Here is a 24542-nt window from a genome sequence, read left to right as displayed (position 1 = left end):
TAGCACTAAATACCAAGAGCCTTAAAAGCAGGCACATACTGTGACCTAGTAATTCCTTTCTAAGAACCAATCCTTAGGAAAGAATCAAAGATTCACCAAAGGATTTACGTATAAGAATAATCAATAGCACACTTCTTATAATCCTCATAAAGTTCCTCATAAAGTAAGGAACTGGAACCACCTAATTAAACAATATCTTTCTAGAAGATAATTAAATAAAATTATGATAAACTCAGGTTATTAATTAATAACAACCAATAAATCTTATATTTTCAAGAAATATTTAATGACATGGAAAAGTGCTTATAATGTTAAATTTTTTAAAAAGCAGGATACGTACAATGTAATTACAAGTCTGAGAAAGAAAAAGAAACTAGAAGGAAACATCAAAATGTAAACAAAGAATGGTTACTTCTGAATGGTGAGACTATTAGTGATTATTTTCTTTACACTTTTTAATATTTTCCAAATTGTCCAAAATTATCACGTATTACTGATACAATTAGGAAGGGAAAGGTCTATGAATAGATTTTAAAGTTATATCTCTCAGAAAAATTGACACGAGGAAGAAAAACATAAGGAGGAAGAGAAGAAAAAAAATTATTCGGCCTGGGCTCCAACTTTCAATTTTGGCCAGATTAGTATTTCCAATTTATATTAATATAAGTATTTGTTGAATTGAACTATACTGATGCTAACCTAGGCAAACCTGGCAAGAAGCATTTCATTTAATTCTCTGAATTTTGCTGAAAAATTCTCCTTTCAAAGTATGTGAACTCTAATCCTTGACTGTTGTTCATTGCTGCTGAAATCTATGAATGCTGAACTCCCAGACGAGTACCCAATTATTCACACATCCAACCCACCTTTTTTTTTTTTTTTTTAAATTTTTATTTATTTATTTATTTATGGCTGTGTTGGGTCTTCGTTTCTGTGCGAGGGCTTTCTCTAGTTGTGGCAAGCGGGGCCCACTCTTCATCGCGGTGCGCAGGCCTCTCACTATCGCGGCCTCTCTTGTTGCAGAGCACAGGCTCCAGACGCGCAGGCTCAGTAATTGTGGCTCACGGGCCCAGCTGCTCCGCGGCATGTGGGATCTTCCCAGACCAGGGCTCGAACCCGTGTCCCCTGCATTGGCAGGCGGATTCTCAACCACTGCGCCACCAGGGAAGCCCCACATCCAACCCACCTTTTCACCTTCAGGCTATGCTGTGAGTTGAAAATCTCTGAAAGCTAACGTACAAAGCCATTTTTCAAAAACTGACCTGCTGTTCTTGATAACGATGAGGAACTGATGTAGCCCCAAAGCACTTTGCCACATTCAACTGCAGGGTCCCAAAGAGAAAAAGACAGACAAGACCGTTTCCTCTGAGCTCCCATAATACCCTACACAGGCCTCTCCCTAAATCAGCAGGTCACCTTAGAAGATCTGTGTATGAGTTGACGGCTCTGATTCAACTATAAGCTCCTTGAAGGAAGAGACGGTTGCTTTTTCGTGCTCCTATTTCCAGCCCCAGGCACAGAACTGGCCATTCAGTGCCTACTCAAAAAACATTTTTGAACTGAACTACATTGATGCCTCTGCTCTCAAGATTAAGAAAAAAATAAACATATTCAAGATAAAAAACTAATGAGAACCTGCTGTATAGCACAGGGAACTCTACGCAGTGCTCTGTGGTGACCTAAATGGGAAGGAAATCTAAAAGAGAGGGGATATATGTATACATACAGCTGATTCACTTCGCTGTGCAGCAGAAACTAACACAACACTGTAAAGCAACTATACCCCAATAAAAAAAAAAAAAGATTAAAAAAAGAGCTTTGAGCATTAGAAAGAGCTACCAAATAACCCAGGAATTTATATGATTTAGACTTGACAAAGGCAGGAGATTAGAATTCAGAGAATGTCTGGGTATAACTATGGGCAGAGGAGGAAACTTGTTTTTCCATCAAGGACTTCTGATCCAAGCTTGAAATTCAAATGAGAGCCACAAACAAGTAAAAAGCAATTTCATTTATTTCTCTTTTTCCTTAGAATGAGAAATAAATATCAGCAAAGGATATAAAACATTCCCTAAATACAAGGGATAATTTAAAAATATACTTTAGTTCATATTATGGTCCATTAAATGTAAAAGGAAGGCAAAAAAAAAAGGAGGCATATGTAATCACTTCAAAGGTGGCCACAGGCTCTATAATAAGGACACACTCCTATATTCAGCAGATATCAGAAAAGGCTATCCACTAAAAAGTATGCTCGTAAAATTGGTATAAAATAGATAAGATTAGCCATGTGCAGAACCTCCCACATCCAAGAGGATTTGTAATTACAAGAAGGAATGAATAACTTTTTCAAGCTCTCTCCAGTGAGATGGCAATCTAAGATGTAACTGAGATGTAGGATAGGGTAGAATTCAGTCAAGGCCACCAGGATGACTGCACAGGTGAGTACTGTACAGCTCCAGGCCCTGCCATTCATACAATACCGCCTCTTGGACTTTTTGAATCTGAGAACAACCTGTACAATTGTATGTGGCAGTCCTGGATGTAACTAATATATCTGAGTGATGTTATAAAGCAGAACATGAGTTCTACAACAGGGTGCATCAGCAGGAGCCCTACTGACATTCTGGGCCAGATCATTCTTGGTTGCAGGGGGCTGTCCTGTGCACTGTAGGATGTTTAGAAACTTCCCTGGTCTGTACCCATTAAATGCCAGTAACGTCCCCCCTGCCCCCAGTTTAACAACTAAAAATGTCTCCAGACATTGCCAATGTCCCCTGGGGGGCAAATTCTTCCTCCCACTCCCCCATTTGAGAATCACTGGCCTAGAGGAACAAAGAACTGGTAGTGCTTGTCCAGCTCTGCTGAAGAGAGAGAAGATACTTCATCTGGCATATGTGAGAAGAGTGTAGTCTATATCAGATCAGGAATAATGCTCTAGGCAATCTCAGAAGGAAATACCCTTACAGATGTACTCAATACCCTTTGCTTTAATTCCACTTGTCAGGTATTGTCCCAATTACCAATTCAATATCTTGGGCACAGTTATTTAATGTTATACATTTAAAAGAAGTTTTAAAAAAATGCAATGACGTATAACAGCCCACAGGTTATTGTCAACGTCGACATTGGGCCATATAAGAGGAAACAGATGGAGAAACATTTGGAGTGACTGGTAATTTAGCAATGCATTAAGATTAAATTTCTAAAAGTACAATAAAAAAACTAAATAGTTCCTTAAATAAAAGAAATGAAACCAAAATCCTTCCACCATATTTTCTATGTTGAGGAGTAGAGATTAAAATATATAGATCCATACTTATAAAATGTTGGTTTAAGAAAGCCTTTCTATATAAGAGAGAAACCATAAAAGAAAAGATAGATTTGCCTACATCAAAATAAAAAACTTCTGTATTTCAAAACAAACGAAACAGAAAATATGAACAAAACTAAAATGTAAACAAACCAAAGAAAATATTTACAACATAAATGTTAGTGGTTCAAGATCTGTAAATATATAAAGCTTTTACAAATTAAATAACAAAATCTACACCCCAATGGAAACATGAAGAAAGGATAGGAACAGTCAATTCACACACACACACATACACCCTCCACAAACACAAAAATTTAGCCAATAAAAATATGAAAAATATTTAACCCTGTCAATTGAATAAATGGAAATAAAAACACAGCAACATTTCTTTATATATCTGCTTGATAAAAATAACACATAGCATACATAGTGCTGATGAGGGTACAAATATTCTCAAACATTAAAATATAAACTGGCACAATCTCTTGGGAAGATAATTTAGCAATAAATATGTTTTAAAATATGCACATGCTTTTAAGAAATTCTACTTTTAGAAATTTTTCCTAGGAAATTATCGTGGATCTGCACAAAGATTTAGCTACAAGAATATTCATCTTAATGTAATTCATAATAGTGAAAAATTAGAACAACCTGTAAGCTGGTCAGTTGAAAAAAATTATGATACATTCAAATGATATAGTCTAATGCAATCATTAAAAATTATAGAGGATATGGAAAATGTGTGTTAATGACAGGAAAAAGATGCTTAATGACATGGGAAGATTTTCAGGATACAGAATTGTGTATTGGGTAAGAGACTGGATCTGGAGTCAGATTGTCTGGATTGAAATTTTGGATTCATCATTAATTAGCTATGTAACATTAGGCAAGTTAGTAACCGTCTCTGTATCTGTTTCCTAATGTGTAAAAAAATGTAACCTCTATGAAATAACAGCAACAATCTAGGCAACAATCACCAGTGGTTACTTAAAACCAATAGGAGGAAGGTTGATGGGGAAGTTTATTATGGATGTATCCTACTAGAAACACCACTGATCAATCTTCACATCACTAAAATGAGACACCAGACATCATACGCCTTGTAATGTGAGACAACAGGAAATACAATACACAGCACAGCCTATGAAATATTCTTGCCCCCTAAAATTTGACCCAAATTTACCCAAGTGTCTGTATCTATCAACTTACTGGAAACATGGGGATTTAATTCCATTAAAATGAGGTTCAGACTTCCCTGGTGGCGCAGTGGTTAAGAATCCGCCTGCCAATGCACGGGACATGGGTTCAAGCCCTGGTCCGGGAAGATCCCACATGCCGCAGAGCAACTAAGCCCATGCGCCACAACTACTGAGCCTGCGCGCTAGAGCCCGCATGCCACAACTACTGAAGCCCACGCACCTAGAGCCCGTGCTGTGCAACAAGAAAAGCCACCGCAATGAGAAGCCTGCACACCGCAACGAAGAGTAGCCCCCACTCTCTGCAACTAGAGAAAGCCCGCGCGCAGCAACGAAGACCCAATGCACCCAAAAATAATAAATAAATAATTTTTTTAAAAAAATGAGGTTCAAGGACAATCAAAATAAATTGATGCTGATAAAAAGTCAGAATAGTGCTTACCTCTGGGGCAGGTATAGCTTAGGAAGGGAAAAAAGGAAACTTTATGGGTTATTAGAAGTTTCTCTGTACTGATCTGGGTGATGGCAGATATGTAGAAAACCATAAAACTACACTATTAAAATTAGTGTACTTTATATACTTTTCTATATGTATATGATACTTCAATTTTTTTTTTTAATGAAAAGAAAAAAAAAACTCCTGCTGATTTTTCACCATTGTCTAGCGGCAGGATGAAAAGTAGATGTGGTTAGGGAACTGAAGCCAAGAGGAAGCGGTAGTACTGCACCTGGCTCCTACCTATGGGCCTGTGTTCCCATGGAAATCCCCTTGTTGCAAAGAAGAGCTGGGGATGGGGAGAGCACAAGGCCTGGACCACTGAAACTAGGGTACTTATTAAAGAAGTCTTATAAAGTGGCTGTCACAAGGATTTCCACACCAATAGTAAACTGAGGACATTGGCTATGTTGTAAAAATGGGCTTTAATTTCACTTAAAGGATTTCAGTCAGCCATCTCATCTATGCACCCGGACAAGTTAATAAGGTGAATTAGAAAGTAGCAGTTAAAGCTAAGGCAATGTTTACAGCTGGATACTTGTTAGAGTAGGCTACAGGAAGATTAGAACTTTGAGAATTGATGGAATACGCTTTGAAATGCCAGAAGGCAGTTTTGGAAATTGGGCTAATTATGGAACTATGTAAGGAGGAGCAAGGCCTCTCTCCCACTCAACCTAGTCCTTCATCCCCACCTTCAATCTCACCACAGGAAATGATTTGGACTGGCCCGTGGAGATGGAGAAATGTGCCTTTTCAGCGTTTATCACGCCAATGATAGCGGTCTACCAGAAGTTACAGAGAACAGACATGTTTTGTTGATGCATCAGACACATCCTTCTCAGATCGATGATCACAATGATACACACAAATGGAAGTCAGAGGTGCATCTGATCCTGTAATACGTTAAACTTAACACTCACACCTACTGTGAGAGAATCAATTCTCATAATGGTGCACTAGTCTGATATGTTTCAGACCCATATTTAAGACTAAAGCAAATATAGAAAGTTCGCCCTTCTTCAAAGGGCAGAAAAAAGATCTTTTAATTTCACTCTCATGAGATTTTCCTTTCAGCGATAAAAGAATTTAAGTGGTTGGAGATCTAGGTTCTATCTTCTTTAGCCAGAGGGTCACCCAGAAATTAGGAAAATTAAGGGCTACGTCCGTGGAAATGATGCATGGCTATGTGGAATCTTTGGAAATCCTTAAAAATGTTGGTGAAGGAAGAATTCAACGTAAATTCTTGATACAAGAGGCAAAAGCTAGTTTGTTGTTTTTTTTGGGTTTTGTGGCCATGCCGTGCAGCATGCGGGATCTTAGTTCCCTGACCAGGGATCGAACCCGCGCCCCCTGCATTGGAAGTGCGGAGTCCTAACCACTGGACTGCCAGGGAATCCCAAAGCTAGTTTGTTTTTCAAAATCTTCCCCTAGTGGGTAAAGAGTAAAATTTAATCCTTACAATAGCCATATGAGGTAAGTGCTATCAATATCCTCTTTTTATATATGAGGACACTGAGGCACCAAGAGGTTGAGAAACATTCCCATGATCACAAAGCTGATAAGCAGCAGCTTGGGATTTGATCCCAAGCAGTGTAACTCTAGAGCCCATGGCTTTACAACTCTCAGCTTGTGTGGTTTTGAGCAACTTCCTTCGAGTTGGTAGGTTCAGTTCTTAGCACTACTATTTACCAGCTGAATGAGTCTTGAACAAATTGCTAAAGGTCCCTGTGCTACAGTTTCCTCATCTATAAAATGGGCCTAACAACAGCCTCTTTATAGAATTTCTTGGGAAAATTAGATGAGATTACATACACATAGAGGACCTGGCACACAGAAGTCATTCAACCAGAGTTAGCGCTCTTCTTTCCCTGTCTGACATTCCCCTTCTTTTTCATGGTTGCTGCTGCTCAGCAAGTGGGAAACTTCTCATTCCAGCTCTGAGGAAAATCAGGGCCCCAACATAGCTCAGGGGAGGAGACTAAGCAGTTGCAGAAGAACGGGCACTATTGCTGCCAATCTCTTGGTGCGCGCTGGACATTTGCTAAATCCTTGAACAGGAAGTAACTCACCTCAGCCCCCAAATTGTCCTCACCTTGCTAGCATAACAAGCCTCCAGGTGCACAGACTTTGGTTCCACAGCCATACTGCTCCCTGACCCCATTCCAGATGCTGGAACAAGAAAACTCACCTAATGCCCTGACAATTCGCATCAGGATTTCCCCGACTTTCATTCTGGTCTCCAGTGTGTGCTTGTCTTTACCGCCATCATACTGTGCCAAGAGGCCAGGCAAGATTTTCTCAGGGTACACATCTGAGAGGAGGGCAACACCTAGGGTTGAAAATAAAAAGAAAGGATTCATTACTGTTCAGCACTGAAAAGAAAATAAGCCCAGACAGCCTGTGATGGGATGAAAACAGAGACATTTAAACCCACCTCTGTCATTCTACCAGCAAGGGCTGCCCTGTATTTGGAGTGACAACATTGTGAGTGGAAAGAACATGGGTCTGAGAGTTCACACTCCTGGATTCTTCTAGTCTCAGGCCTATATGATCTCTGAGATCACTTTCAGCACCGACATTCTATGATCTATGGATTCTAGACTCTGGAAGCAGAGGCTAGATGATTACATATCATGGCAGGGATTTACACAGCAGTGGGAGAAGACCGGATCAAATGCCCTCGAGGGAGCCTTCCAAGTCTGAGACACTAAGGTTCTATGACAAGTATCGTCGCTGCCCACACATCAGCCTGAAGCACAGCCGTGCTTCCTGTCTTTGCTGCAGTTCTCTACCCCAGTATGAGTTTTCTCTGTAAAACTGTCAGTGATGAGAACAACTTCTGTAAGGAAATAAGGAATGCAGATTCTGGGCATGATTAGTAGTAGACCATGCTTCCAGCTGAGTTCCCTGATCAGAAGTAGGGAAGACCCTGCTCTCAAGTCTCCCTTCCTAGTACGTGCTGATCCCCTCTCCCATCACGCCAGAACTCCTAGATGTAGAATCTGCAGCAGTGTTATCATCATCTGAGCCCAACCCCGTATCGAGTAAACTTTACAGGGGCTGACAGAGGAGGCGAGATACGACTAAGACAGGACCAGAAATAAAGCCCCTAGTCTCAAAACTATATAAATACAAATTCCATTACTTGGGGGGAGGGGTTACGTACTCTAAAGAATAGTGAGGAAAAAGGAAAAAACAAATGAAGGAAGGAAACTCAGGTCTCAACCTACACCCAGGGTGAGAATGCTTCTCACCACCTCTACCCCAACCACTCCGGTCCATCATTTCTGGCCTGATTTTTTTCAAAAATCTCCTGATTGGTCTCCGTGCTTCTACCCTATTCCTGCACTGCAGCTGGAACTATCTGGTTAAAACGAGTCAGACCTCATCATTCTTCTGCCCAAACCGTCACTGGTTTCCCTTCTTCCCTTAATAATGAGCAGCCCCCATCCCCCACCTGCCTTCGCTCTGCCTCTGACCTCACCTCTTACCACGCTCTCCCTTCCTCACTGTCCTCCAGCAACTGTGGCTGGAACTCCTAGCTGTGGACCAAGCTTCTTTGGACCCAGCATCTTCGCCTTACTTCCCCCTCTGCCTAGGCTACTCCTCCTCCAGGTAGCCCATGGCTTGCTCCTAAAAGCCCATCATGTCTCTGTTCAAATACCACATTCATCGTATATAAAATGACAGCCTCCTTCTTCTACCACTCTTTATCCTTCTCACCCTGCTTCATTGTTCTTCTTAGCAATTAATAGTACCTGAAATGATATATACTTGTTTATTTATTGACTGCTGTCCTCAGAATGTGAACTCTACAAAGTCAAGGATTTTGTTTTGTTCCCCACTGTAGCCTCAATGCCTAGAAGAGTGCCAGCACATAACAAGTGCTCAATAACTATTTGTCAAACGAATGAATGAATAAAAGGATTCAAAGATACAGTCTTGACATAAATTTCAGGAATTAAGAAAGAGAAGATGGGGAAGGTGTAATATAAATGCTTGAGAAATCTATAATTATTTTTTATCTGAGTTTACCATTCTTCCATTTAATTTGACAATCTTGCAGGCAAAGTCTATATGCTGTTTTCTATGTTATAGGTTGGGGTTCCATTCTCTTATAAATAGATATACATCAAGGCGATGCAACTGCTGAGGGCTACACCTGCTTGTCCATCCTCTTTTCTGCCCTCCTCACTCTTATACCTTTTCATTGCCTGAAAAGCCTGGGAAGTCTCTGCATGTGGGTCTTAAGCCACATCTGTCTTCCTTTATGTGGCCTCCAGTTTTACATAAACAGAAGCTCTGCTCTTTAGGGAGTTTCAGGCTGTGGTAGAACCTGAATTAGACAGCTTCCCTGTTGGCAAAATGTGACACTGCATTTGTAGGTAGCTCTATTATGCAAAACGAGGGGTAAGTTTTTGGAGGTCCAAGGTGGAGTTAGAGACCTCCTAGCATAGGAAAAATGTCTGCGGCTAAGAAAAGGATAAATGAAGGAAACAGCTTCCACATTCTAAAAGAGCCCAAAGGAAAAGTGAATTGATAGTTGGTAACTGCAACGCTGGCAGATGTTTTATCACTGATGTATCACAAGGCCTGGTACGTATTATAGATCTGTAGCAGTCATAACTACTTCTTCATCAGAAGTTCCTAACTCGAAATTCATTGGATTTGTTTCCTTTCAGGAATATAGTTGCGACTTCATAATGGAAATCAGTCGTAAAATGGGATTTGCTCTATAAAACTTTGATCTATATCTAGCTTTTCTGAAAAACATCTACTACTAAAGTCCCTTCTACTGTCATTTATGCCTATTTTTACCTCACTAATCTTTAGCAGAGAAGTTATTTACTTCCATGAGAATATCCCGCTGTATACTTCAAAACCAAATGAGCTCTTGATTTCCTTCTCTGTAGCAGACAGGCATTTTGGTTACACACAGCATCTACTCTCTCTTCTGGTAACAACACCTGCTGTTCCTTTGGGAAATATCCCTTCCCTACTCTCAGTCTATGTAGTTTGCGTGGGGCTAACTACCCACTTTCTCTCTCTTCATGTGTTAACAAACTCATGTCAAGGCTGCCTTAGGATATTCCATGCCATCATCACCACAATGTCTGGTTCAGGAATTGGGGAAGAGACTCAATCCTGGAGCCAATTTTGGAACTACTAGGAAAGATGAGCTCCTGGAGTCTGTGTTGGGGGTGGGGGAGGGAGGGGGGATTGTTTTGTTTTGTCTTCTTGTTTTTGCCTGTAGAAGTGATTAACCTGGAGCTGCCAGTGGCCATCATGTGGAGAAAGTCAACCCCCAAATGGTGCAAACACAGAGGAGGGTCAAGCCAAGAGAGGAAAGCAGAAAAGGAGAGAACTGTGTCATGCTTTGAGCCCCAGGATCCAATTATACATTTACTCACTAGAACCTTTGGATACATAAGCCAATAAATATCCTTTTATGCTTATGCCAGTCTGATTTTTTTTTCAACCAAAGGAATCATAATATATCCTTCTTCAGGTTAAAGAAACAAATTCAGATTTTTTAAAAAACTTTTCCTATAATGCCAAACTTTTAGTTCCACCAGGGAGCATTAATTCTCCCAATCTTACATAAAAAGGTTGCCAATAGCAAAGTACAATTTCCTTGCTTCCCACAGTCCCAGGTTAGCAATTGTTTATCTTCCTGCTGGCTTGCTCCACAGACTGCTGCCAAATGGCTCTCTGACTGTCTGAGTTTACCTTCTCAGGATACAGTTGCCACCTATGACTTTATGAATCCCTAGAGGACAATGGTTCCTTCCTTACTCTTAGACGGAGCAGTGAAGAGAATCACATATGATGGTTAAGACTATATAACAATTTAAAGGGATGAGATTTTGTGTGGCTGCTTTGTTTCTTCTTTGAAAAGTTTTTTGAATTTTGACAACTGAGGAAGCCTGACCATAACCTTCATATGCCCCTTGGCCCCTTCTTTGTAATATGAAAACAGGGTAATTTCTGGGTCAGCACTGGGTTTAAGGAAACATGACACATCAATCCCTTTGGCAATAAGGACCAAATGATTGTGTGAGAGATACCTCTCCTGCTCTGATCACAGGAAAATGACTATGCATTTCAAGATGTGGTGTAACAGATAAGATACAGAGAAAGCAAAGGTGAACCAAATCTGGCAGGAGTTCATGAAAGCGTTCTGATCTGTGTTTTGGGGCAAAGCACGGGATAAGGCAAATTAACCAACTGAAAAAATATTATTGAAAGTACTTTATGCGACAAAATAGAGACAGTCAATTTTGTAAAATAACTGTTTTTTTTCCCCCAAAGACTTTCATTACAAAGCCAGAAATGTATTCTGATCCAGTGTTGACTTCAAGATGATCCCTCAGCATGCTGCTCAGTGATTCTGCAGACCTTGGGCAGTCACCATAGTTTAGGTCTCACTTTACACAGTGCTCTTGCATTGTAGGAAAGACAGTCTCATCCTAAATGTCTTTGCTGACTGGCTCTATCCCAGGAATCTGCTACATCATCCCCACTTTAAAACTAACCTGACTTATTCCCCTGGGCAGACAACAACCTACCTCCCAAAATACCCACATCAACTTGGAAACCACCTACTCACTTGAATTTCTCAGGTATTTCTGCAGAAAATTGTAAGAAACACAACTCCCCACATACTGAATGATTCCATTTATATGAAAATGTCCAAAATAGGCAAATTTACAGACAGAAAGTAGTTTCAATGGTTGCTTAGGGCTGTGGGAGTCGGTGGGGGGGAATAAATAGGGACTGACTGCTAACGATATGGAGTTTCTTTATGGAGGGTAAAACATTCTAAAATTAATTATGGTGATGGTTACACACTCTGTGAATATAATAAAAAACACTGAATTGTATATTTTACATGGGTGAATTGTATGGTGTATGCATTATATCTCAAAAACTTGTTATTAAAAAACTGTAAGAGTCATACAACTCAACAGCAAAAAAAAAAAAAAAAAAAAATCCAATTAAAAAATGGGCAGATGATCTGAATAGGCATTTTTCCCAAAGAAGACATACAGATGGCCAAGAGGCACATGAAAAGATGTTCAACATCACTAATCATCAAGGAAATATAAATCAAAACCACAATGAGATACCACCTCATACCTGTTAGAAGGCTATTATCAAAAAGACAAGATATAACAAGTGTTGGAGAGGATGTGGAGAAAAGGAGACTCTTGTGTACCGTCGGTAGGACTGTAAATTGGTATGGCTACTGTGGAAAACAGTATGGAGGTTCCTGAAAAAATTTAAAATAGAACTACCATATGACCTAGCAATTCCACTACCAGGCATTTATCCAAAGAAAACAAAAACACAAACTCAAAAAGATACATGCACTCCTATGTTCATTACAGCATTGTTTACAATAGCCAAGATACGAAAACAATCTAAAAGTCCATCAATGAATGAATGGGCAAAGAAGACATGGTGTGTGTGTGTGTGTGTGTGTGTGTGTGTATACACACACACACACACACACACACACACACACAATGGAATACTATTCAGCCATGAAAAAGAAAGAAATCTTAACATTTTCAACAACATGGGTGGACCATGAGAGAATTATGCTAAGTGAAATAAGTCAGACAAAGAAAGACATCCATAAAAAAAATGAAGAAGCTTTTAAAGAACTTTTATGGAATAAATACTAATATCTATTGTTAAGTGGAATGCAAGGTGCAAAACAATGTGTACAGAATTCAACAATTTGTGTACAAAGGGGAAATACATACACACATTTATACACTCATAAATAGTTCTGGAAGGATACACAAGTAACCAATGATATTGGTTGTTTCTAGGGAGGGAAATGGAGTGACTAGAGGATAGATAAGAGAGAAGAGACTTTTTACTCTGTATCTTTTGGTATCTTTTGAATTTTGAACCATGTAATGTATCAAATATAACTAAATAAAATATAAGTTAAAAAAATTGTGATAAAGGGCACAGTCTTTTAAATAGAACAGCCCCTTTTAGAGATGAAAATGTAAAAATAATTTTCAATCAAATATAAAAGAATGATCACAAACATCTTCCTCCTGAAACCTCACTAAAGTGATAGTCAAGGAGTAAAAAAAACTGACAAACAAGGATAAAAAGAACATAGGTATCAAAGGCTGAAGTCTGGGACTTCCCTGGTGGTGCAGTGGTTAAGAATCTGCCTGCCAATGCAGAGGACACAGGTTCGATCCCTGGTCCGGAAAGATCTCACATGCCGCAGAGCAACTAAGCCCAGGCGCCACAACTACTGAGCCTGCGCTCTAGAGCCCACGAGCCGCAACTACTGAAGCCCACGCGCCGCAACTACTGAGCCCACGCGCCACAACTACTGAAGTTTGTGCGCTCTAGGGCCCATGTGTCGCAACTACTGAGCCCACGTGCTGCAACTACTGAAGCCCACGCACCTAGAGCCCGTGCTCGGCAACAAGAGAAGCCACCGAAATAAGAAGTTCGTGTACCACAATGAAGAGTAGCCCCCTCTCGCTGCAACTAGAGAAAGCCTGTGCACAGCAGAAGACCCAATGCAGCCAAAAAAAAAAAAAAAAAAGCTTAAGTCTGAGTAAAGAGAGTAAAGATGGGACAAAATAATGATATGTATTTGATAGAGCTGTTGGATCATTTGTAAAAAATTAGCAATAATTACATAGAAAACTAAGCAAATATACAAGAAAGGACAACTGAATTAGGCTTAGCGATGAATAATATCCAGAGTCAGCAACAAACACTGCCCAATGATTTAGCCAAAAACTGTGATGGGGAAATGGCAGAAGGAGAAGGGGTAGAGGCGTGCATGTGCAGGCATGCGTGCATGTAGACGTTAAATCTTCATCCAACATACAGGAAATGAGTAGAAAATATGCAAAATTTTTAACATCGAGATCCATGAGAACATTTTATTTATAAATAGGGAGGTAATTACTAGAAGAAACTACTTAAACGGGGGTAGAGGGGATGGTTATCTCTGAGGACTGTAACCGTGAGGGGGTAAGCAGGGCAGGAGACAAGCTTCTTGATTCTTTACAAACTATGTTCAGAGAAATTAACAGAAATAAGTTTGTTTTAAAAACTAGAAAGAAGGTAAAATGTATATTAACCTGGGAGGAAGCTCTAGTTTGAAAGAACAATGATGGTGAAGAGGTAAGGCACAAGGAAATTTTCCTTCTGATGACAAAAAGATAATCACCAACCTGTGATTGTCCTTTCTTGTTGCAGCTCAAGGACACAAAGATAAGAAAGGTAGAACCTGAAGAGAAGGAGACTACTACCCTCTAGCAGGGTACTTCAGTTGTTACATTAGAGACGGCTCATTATAATGGAAACTAACAATCATTTCAGCTCCAAGAATGCAGGAAGCTGCACAAACTGGGGAAGTTGGTTATTAAATCAAGGAAGTATGGGGAACTCAACTGAATAGCTGGGCTGTCCTTGTAATCACAGTAAATGATAGCGTCTAGCATGCCAACGTGATGTTAAGTTTCTCTAAAGCTCCAAAGTTGTGTTAAGTGTGGACAAGCCCCAACAACTTTATAAAGATTCAAGATGAGCAAGTGTTACTCAGGCCTGAGGAAAAAAGAGGGTTAGACTAAAAGTTGAAGATTTGTAAGAGTGGCGGTACAGTACCCAGTGTCTGCCTCTTTAAATCAAGATCTAAATAATATACTCAAACACTAAAATAAGGCCAATATATTTGCTTACATTGTTCTCTAATTCCCATTTTGGAGGGCAAAAAGTTGAAATTAGTAATAATCTATATTTACCGACAGTTAACTATACTTGCCGGAAGCCATTTGGATCATGAAATATTTATTTATTTATTATAATAAATAAAAACCTAATAGCAAGGACAGTAAAAATTCCTAACATTTAATGAGTGCTTTCAATATGCCGGGCATGGTCCTAAGCACTTTATATGCATCATCCCTTTAATGCTTCCAACAATCCTTTGAATTAGATGCTATTTTCATTCCTAATTTTACTGAGGGAGAAGCTGAGGAACAGAAGGGTGAAAAATATGGCCCAAGATCACAGAGCTGCCACATGACCGAGCAGGACTGCAAAGCTTCATATGCTACCCCACCACCCACCCGGCAGCAGTGCCTAGGAGAAAATAACTGCTGGAATAGCGCTAGCTTTGCAAATCCTAACCCCAAAGATAGCAAATCTTATATTTTCAAGTATTTATCAGCCATAAAGTTTACTTTCTGTTAGACTCCAAGGTCAGAGGAAGGAGAGGCACTCTGCACACTGCATCCCGTATGAACAAGGCAGAATCCTCTTGGGTCTAGTTGGGCTTCACAGGGGACTGCCTTGTTCTTAATTGGTGTATTTATTTATATTTATCTTTATGTGGAAAAGGGAGGTAGTAATGTTAATGAAATTCACAGACGACTTTAACTTGAGATGCTGCTAACATTAGTGATGACAGAGGAGGCATGCAAAAGGAAATAAAAAACTTGGATTTCAGTGAGTTTCAGTTTTCAATCGGTGATTCTCAAACACCTCCACTCCACATATTTATGGCTATTGCGAGCCCCCTAAATCTCTTATTCTATCACCCTCCCCCAATAAATAAAACCCAAAACAGCACCAAAAAGCTTAGAGTCCACTTTGTCAGGACTACCTCTATCAAATACTTCTGCATGATTCAGAACAGAGGTGAGAAAAGTGAGCCTCAAAAACATGATGATCAAGGGTCTGTAGCACATACAGAAATATGAACAAAGCTGCCCTGACTGAAGGCTTAAGTGAGGAAGGAAAGAAAACAGCAGTTACCACTGCTTTGAGAGTAATCACTGCCCTATGCATTTAGAGAAACTTGCATTTCAGCTGGTCATGGGTGACAAATAAAGAACCAGGATGTTATTCATTTAGTTCTCTTTATGTAGCTTTCAAAGAATGAAACATTTTGTATAGTAACATTCTCTTTATGCTATTAAAAGAAACACTTACTGATAATATGAAAAGAGGGGCTTCTGATTTCCCAGAACACAGTACCTAGTCCTCTTTTAGCTGAATCTAGGTAAGAAAATAAAAGTCTTAAAGACCCCTAGCTAGGTGATCCCAGTAGAGGGAGTACCACCTGAACTCCAGGTTCATTTTTTTGTAAGTTTTCTACTGGCCTTTCACCTCAAACCTATGCAAAGAGAAGCTGCAGGATCAGCAAAGCTGACTGATGCGGCAGGTTCTCACTAGTTTTGAGAGAGCCGAAGCCTCCCAGGGGAGTGGTCACCTGGCCTGAAGCTCTAACAAGACAGGGCTGATCTTTCACATGATCCAGTGTCTTAATGTTCGGAGACCTGCTCTGTGCTTTGGGTACTAAGCAGTGATACAGGCAAGTTCAAAACTCCTGAATTCTCCCATTTTTCCTTAAACATAGCAGATGTCCTAATGAGATGATTAGGCAAGTCTTTGTGACAGGTGCTCTGGGCTAGGACTGGCTTAGAAAAAGTGATTGTTGTGAAATTAGTAACCATGACATGCAGGACTTAAACTGTAGTTTCATATGGAAACCAGGCAGAGCTACTATAAATTGACCTGATAAAATGCACATATACACATAAACACCCTGCCTACAATTTTGGCAAGTAACCAGATCTAGTCATGGCCCCCTTCAGGGATCTACACAGCCCTCAGGTTAAAATCCCTCTGCTAAGCAGGGCACCTATAGAGGGGAAAGGAGACTTGAAAAACTGTTTCCACAATCAAAAGAACGTGGCTTTTTCCCCCTGACGATACATAAATAATATATGATCACTGTAAAAGAGTCAAATACTAGAGAAAAACATAAAGAAGAAAAGAAAAATCACTCATGGATGTATGGGAGGATTGAGGAGTGAAGGCTATGGGGAACCAGTTTCTTTTTAGGGTAATGGAATGTTCCAAAATGGATTGTGGTGATAGATGTGCAACTCTGAATATACTCAAAGATATTATATTATACGCTTAAAAGGGACAAGTTATATAGTATGTGAATTATATCTCAATAAAGCTGCTTTTAAAAAATCACCTGAAACCTAAAATCAACAAAAGCATTTTAGTGCCCTCTCATCCATACACCACTCTTTGAAATAAATACACACACACAGACACACACACACATATACACAAACACTGTTTTTATAGTGGACAACTTTGTTTTATTTAACAGTCTTCTTTTTTATGGGAGGATGAGGGGGGCTTATTCCCCCAGATGTCTTGGCTTTCACAGTAGATCATTTGAGGTGGTCTGACAATAACATTGAAAACTTTAATAGCAATATTATTACTTAGGATGGAGAAATATTAAGGATTCTTGTCAGTTTTACTTCTGTTAAAAAGACGGGAGGGAATTCCCTGGCAGTCCAGTAGTTAGGACTTGGCGTTTTCACTGCCGGGGCCTGGGTTCAATCTCCGGTCGGGGAACTAAGATCATGCAAGCCGTGCAGTCAAAAAAAAATTCAAAATTAAAAAAAAAAAAAGAAAAAGAAAATCTCTTGCTAAAAGAAGTGGGGGGGAAAGGAGTCAACTAAAGAAAATTACAAATCACTTATATAAAAGTATATAACACCACTATAAAGCAATTATACTCCAATAAAGATGTTTAAAAAAAGAGTATATAGAAGTAATCTGCAGCTATGACATAAAACATAAAGCTTGGAAAACAACTTTAGAATTAAGGCAATAGAAATCATTCTTTCACTCATTCACACATTAATAGGGTGTCTACTCTGTGCTAGGTACTAAGTGTTATAAACCTAATAGGACAGCACCTGTCTAGAGAGAGAGACAAATTAGACAATGATTACAAGACAGTGTGGTTAGTACAGCATGTTTGGGTGTAACGAGAGCACAGAGAGAGAAATTTAAAAAGGGTGTAGAAAGGGGTGGGGCTTCCTAGAGAAGGGGACAAGGGAGCTATGCTGCAAAAAGCTCAGGGTTCTTCAATTGTGAGCTGCCCCTGGGACCAAGAGCCATTTGCATAATTATTCATGTGTGGAAAAATTTCATAAACTTTTAAAGACAGAATTAGTATAGGCACCTAACTCCCATTTATACTCTTAGGGTAGATTCCCCAAAGAAAAAGAACTGGCTGCAAGTGTATAAACATTTTCGAAGCTGCATTCCAAAAACGTTCCTATTAATTCTCCTACCAAGAGTGTTCAAGTGTGTGCATTTCAATACAATTGGCCAGCACTGGATAGTCCCATTAAAAAAAAAAAAAATCTGTGTTTTTTGAAATGGTACAAAAAAACCTGTATTTCATTATTATTTTAATCTACATTTCTTTGCCTATTAGAAAAATTTCTAAAATTTTTATTACTTATACTCCTCTACTATGAATTGCCTATTTTTTAATCCATTTATCTACTGGATATTTTTCTTATTAATCACTATGAACTCTTTATATATAGAGGCTTAACTGCTTGTCCTTTAAATAAAAAACAAGTTTATTGAGATGTAATTCATATACCATAAAATTCACTCTTTTAATGTATATGATTCAGTAGTTTTTAGTATATTCACATAGCTGTGCAACCATCATCACTGTCTAATTCTGGAAGATTTTCATCACTCCAAAAAGAAACCTCCTACCCATTAGCAGTTACTTTCTTTTTCTGCCCAGACTCCCAGTTCTAGGCAACCACAAATCTATTTTCTGCCTCTACAGATTTATGTTTGTCCTTCTTGCTGCAAATCTTTTTTCTTTAATTATACTTTGCATTTTAATTAAGGTTAAATTATTTTCGACATGAATGAGTTTTAAACTTTTAAGAGATGAAATCTATTAATCCTTCCTTTTTGACTTCTCCATCCAGAGACTAAATATTGTCTCTCTGTGCTGCATTCTGCATAATGTCTTCCTTTCTACCTTCTGGTTCATTAATTCTCTCTTAGCTATGTCTGCTGTAAAACTCATCCACTGAAATTTTAATTTTAGTTATTCTACTTTTTATTTTTAGGCATTCTATTTGGTTTATTTTTCAAATCTGCTACATCAACTTTGATTGTTTCCTATCCCTGAAGATATTTTCAAGGTTGTCTTGTTTTTCTATGAATACAGGAAGCCTGGTTACGTAATAATTTGTGTGTGATAAGTCCAACATCTAAAGTCTTCTGGGACCTTGTTTCCTTGTGCTTGGTTATTTTGTGAATATATTTTAATTATTGTACATAATTAAATATACAATAATTATTAATTAAATAATATTATGAGAGGAGGAATGGGGAGTTATTGCTTAACGGTTAAGAGTTTCTGTGTGGGGTGATGAAAAAGTTTTGGAAATAGATAGCAATTATACAACATTGTGGATATATTTAATGCCACTAAACTGCACATTTAAAAATGGTTAGTATAGCAAATTTTTTGTTAAATATTACCACAATAAAATTTTTAATCATTAAAAATTTAAAAATAAAAATTAAAAAATTATTTTGAGGATTCTTTGGGGTCTAGGGTGAAGGTCCCTTCTTCCACAGAGATATGCTTTTGTTCTTGTAAGACATCCACAGACACTACCAGTATATAAACATTTTAAACTCTAATTCCCAGCTTGAATTTTCCTGAATCCCAATAATGCAAATCTGCAGGAAAGGTGGACCATGCTGTGATTACACTGTCTCTAGCGACAGGACAATGCCCCTCTCAGACCCTGGGGATGAGGTGAAGGGGTACCATTTTTACTTCTGATTCATCTGAAGGTGTATTCCTTTGGGGTCTAAGCTTAATGTTAGAGGTCTTCTATTAGACTCGCCACTTCAAGTTGGGACTAGACAGGCTTTCATTTATGCAGGTTTGACCTTCAAGAGCATGAAACTAAAACTGAATTTCAGCAGATACCCTGAGGGCAAATGCAGGTTCTTAAGCTCCCTCTACCTTTTAGGGTCCAGCTTTCTCTTAAAATGTTGGCTTGGTAATTCATTGCTTTCTTGTTAGCTCTTTTATGCTTTTAAAGTGTTTTAAATATGTTACCCTGCATAACAACTGTTTTCAGCTGAGGTATCTCATCATTATTGGAAATGGAAGACAGAAATGTATTTTCTTCTAGATTTTTGTCTAGTTTGAATGTAAGATTTAATGCACCTGACGAATATGGCGCATACTGCGGTTTCTTTGTTGTTAGTAATATTTAGCATGTTAAGATTTTCCATTTATCAAATCTGTCATCTTAAACAAGCACCTTCACTCCTGAGCCTTTCCTTTACACTGCTGTCTTGCTGAGCTCAACTTGAGGTTATTTTCACATTTTCACATACAATTTTTGACCCACTGACCTAACTGATCCTCTCAGCAACCTAATAAGTGTTACATGTAACAGCTTCTAATACAAATTGGTGAAAGAGCAAACACATGGTGCCACTAGAGAATCATATAGTTAAGAGTAGAGCAGGATGGCTCTATGAGCTCTCGTTTTCCTTATATGTCTTTGTTATGAATAGCATCTGGATAGACACATCTGGACAAAATTTTGCTGCTAATTTAACCATTTGGTTGCTCAACTGCAAGACAAGAAGTAATGGATATATTCAATTTTATCTAATTAGTATTCCCTGACTTAGTAATTTTGCAAACTGAATCACTTTACAAACTAAATATAGAAAAGTTATTATTATGGTCTGGTTTCTAAGCAACCATTTCATTAAGAAAAGCTCCACTTGGGAAAAACATCTGTTCGTCAGTAAGGTTTCTGCTGTTATCATATAATTTCATGGAGAAATAGCCACGGTCACCCTGTGCCTTAGTAATCCCTAGTTGTGAAAAGGTCAACAGGGGGTACTGTAACAGAGGGAGCCATCTGTTTCAATCTGTGCTGGTCCCTGAAACTTGTTATTATGAAACGATTCAGTTTTCCTAAACGGCTACATAATTTAAAATCCATTATCTTCTGATAATAAGAGCAGTCAATGTTCATGTTAGAAAACATAAAAATATAAGAAAAAAGGCACAAAGAAGAAAATAAAAATCATTTGCGGTTCTGATGCCTTCATGTTAGATCTCAATTGAAAGATGGATTCCGCTGCTTCAAAAAATTATCTGAAAACCACTGACCTAAAATAACTCCATATGGTTTTACCTTTGTCATCTGCAATGAGAATATTTTTTGTAATGGTTAGGGGCTGTGTGCTGGACAACTGAGTTCAGAGATTTGTAGAGACAGCCAAACATACTCATTGCATTTCATGAAAACAGGCTTAAAGAGAGACAGCAATCTGACAGGGATGAGAAGGTGACGAAAGGTATGTGTCACATGACACATCACCTGTGATATGGGTTATAAAACTTCCTTGATAGGTCAGGTAGATGGCCTAAGACAGTGATTTTTCAAATCCTTTGTTGTTGTTTTTAAAGCAGCAGAGCCTTGTTTTTACCATGGTATTTTTAGAGAAGGCTCAATGAAAGAGAGAAAAAAAAGAGCCTACCCAGTCCACCCCTTCTTCACTCATCTTCAGGGTCCTTCCTGTCTGCAGGCTCCTCCCCCTGGCACAGCATTGCTTCTTTGCTGTTCCCTCAGTCTGGATTACTGTTCCCTCCCTCCTTTACTAGGTTAATTCCTAATCATCTATTAGATCTCAGCTCACGGGTCACCTCCTCCTGCCCCTTTCTATCAGGTAAAACGTCCCTAACACAGGCTCTCATATCACTGTACCTTTCTTCACAGCACCTGTCAAAGCCACATTTCACATTTGTTTGTGTGACTTTTTGATTGGCATTTGTCCCCCTCCTCCTCCCTGCCTCGGACTATATATTCCAGAGTAGGTGGTCAATGAATATTTGTTGAGTGAATGAACATTTAAAACCATTAAGAAAAAAACCAATGGCCAAAAATATTTTATAAATCTTTCTGTCACTGTCTAAAGTCAGGTTACCAATAATGGAAAACAGAAGTTGGACATAAAGTGTAAAAGTGCTTCTGAAACAGCCTTCTCCTATGGAAGAAAACTTTAGCAATCATGCCCTGGCAGGTGGACGGGAGAGATGACCTAATTAGGTCTTTAGTAGTGCAGAGTCTGTGATCTATTCCCTGATGCTCAGTTCATTCCCAACCTTCCAGCCTCCTCGGGGACAGCAGAGATGCCACAAGGTCAGGAAACAAAACCAAGTGTAAACGTCTAATGTAAAAATCTAAAAATGAGTTGCCCAAACTGTACACCATTTAAGTGCACTTTTCCACCACTGCCCAAGATCTCGACGTGACCACAGAGGGGGAAACTAATGCTTCAATCAGTTAAAAATGTTAAACCTATGATTCAGCAACAAAAGGAACTATGTCAGGATAAATAAAAAATATAATTGGGCTTATTAAGTGTGTGAACAGCTTTAAGAATCATCTTAATCACATCTGGTGAGATCAGGAATTTTAATTTGTATTTGAAATGAAGGGTAAGGTAAGCACTTTAGTTTGGGAGGGAAAAGCAAGAGCAGGGTGACCCTCCAGCTGTTGACTCAAAGTAGTTCCAGTAAAATGGACTCATTCCTTAGAGTAAAGGAATACTGTACTTAAAGGTAAGTCTAAAGAGGAACTTGCTATTTTAGTTGAGAGCTCTTTTGCTATTTTATCCTTCTTAACTTGTCTTCAAATTCCAACTTTACTAAAGAAAGGGTGGCTCCAGGGCAAAATTTAAATAGCTGTTCTGCAGGGAAGGTACTTACACCTTCTTAATAGCTTGTAAAGTAGACATGTAAGCAACTGACTTTTTATCCCAAGGTGTCTCATAACTGCCTTATAGGTAACGAATCCTGCCTTTGTGACGGCTAGCTTGCATGAATAGGAGGTAAAAAATTTGAAATGAGCCCTGGAAACCAAGAAATTAAGTATTTAATCGCTTAGCAGAAAATGTCAAGATCCACTGGTTCCGTGGCTTAATTTTACTATCTGTAAGAGCAGAGGCCATGGTGATTTGAGACAGGTGGGAAAATAGACTGGAGAGAGTAGGTAAGTGCAGAGAGGTATAAGGCCTTGGCTCTGGAGTTGATGCCAGACTCCATCACTCACTGGTTGGCCTTTTACTGGTAACAACCTTTGAGCTTTGGTTTTTTTGTCTGAAAAATGGGGAGATAAAGATATTGACTCTTATAGGGTTGTGATGAGGAGTAAATGAATTAATGTAAGTTACATCTGATATGTGGCTGGTGCTCAATAAATCATGAATGAAAATACGAACAAAGGGAATAAAAGTAATAACCATCAACAAGCACGTTGCTTTCAAATCCAGGCAGCCCATCACCAAGACATTACTGGTGGGCTGGCAGCAAGCCGTTAAAGCCCTCCTAGAGCCCACACAGAAAGCTCAGATGCCTTGTCTTGGCATTTCGACAGCTTCTGCATTCCAGCCCAATCCCACTTCTCCCCTTCCTGCCCACTTTGTTCCACTAACAATTTGAACTGCTTACCTTACCTGTCTTTATACTTGCCCTGCTCTTGAACATCTTCCTACCTTCACTTTTCTTTCAGCCTCAGTCCCCTCACTCCATCTCCACATTCTAAATCCTGCCCGTCCCTGTTCACAGTCCTAAGAGCTCCATGAAAAACTACTGTTCTGGTTTTCCTAAGTTTATTTTTTATTTCTAAAATATTTGCAAATGAAGCAACTGAGAAAGGATTAATCTCCAAAATATACAAGAGCTCATGCAGCTCAATATCAAAGAAACAAACAACCCAATCCAAAAATGGGCAGAAGACCTAAAGTGACATTTCTCCAAAGAAGATATACAGATTGCCAACAAACACATGAAAGGATGCTCAACATCACTAATCATTAGAGAAATGCAAATCAAAACTACAAGGAGGTATCACCTCACACTGGTCAGAATGGCCATCATCAAAAAATCTACAAACAATAAATGCTGGAGAGAGTGTGGAGAAAAGGGAACCCTCTTGCACTGCTGGTGGGAATGTAAATTGATACAGCCTCTGTGGGGAACAGTATGGTGGTTCCTTAAAAAACTAAAAATAGAACTACCATACAACCCAGCAATCCCACTGCTGGGCATATACCCTGAGAAAACCACAATTCAAAAAGAGTCATGTACCACAGTGTTCATTGCAGCTCTATTTACAATAGCCAGGATATGGAAGCAACCTAAGTGTCCATCGACAGATGAATGGATAAAGAAGATGTGGCACATATATACAACGGAATATTACTCAGCCATAAAAAGAAAGGAAATTGAGTTATTTGTAGTGAAGTGGATGGACCTAGAGACTGTCATACAGAGTGAAGTAAGTCAGAAAGAGAAAAACAAACACTGTATGCTAACACGTATATATGGAATCTAAGGAAAAAAAAAATGGTTCTGAAGAACCTGGGGCAGGACAGGAATAAAGATGCAGACGTAGAGAATGGACTTGAGGACACGGGGAGGGGGAGGGGTAAGCTGGGACGAAGTGAGAGAGTGGCATGGACATATATACACTACCAAATGCAAAACAGCTAGCTAGTGGGAAGCAGCCTCATAGCACAGGGAGATCAGCTCGGTGCCTTGTGACCACCTAGAAGGGTGGGATAGAGAGGGTGG

At 39.1% G+C, this 24542-nt stretch overlaps 1 protein-coding gene across 2 annotated transcripts in view; it reads right to left on the bottom strand.

Moving 5' to 3' along the window:
- The window catches only part of TANGO6 (transport and golgi organization 6 homolog), a 179419-nt gene that overhangs the window by 69300 nt on the left and 85577 nt on the right, over positions 1–24542 (bottom strand). For both annotated transcript variants that reach the window (XM_059905483.1, XM_059905484.1), the window contains one exon: positions 7197–7337. In XM_059905483.1, the coding sequence (XP_059761466.1) occupies positions 7197–7337 (141 nt within the window). The remainder of the gene's footprint in view (positions 1–7196; positions 7338–24542) is intronic.

This window comes from Balaenoptera ricei, chromosome 19 (assembly GCF_028023285.1).
Source record: "Balaenoptera ricei isolate mBalRic1 chromosome 19, mBalRic1.hap2, whole genome shotgun sequence".
NCBI lineage: Eukaryota > Metazoa > Chordata > Mammalia > Artiodactyla > Balaenopteridae > Balaenoptera > Balaenoptera ricei.
The sequence above is the reverse complement of the archived record's forward strand: the minus strand, read 5'-3'. Positions and strand labels throughout refer to the sequence as shown.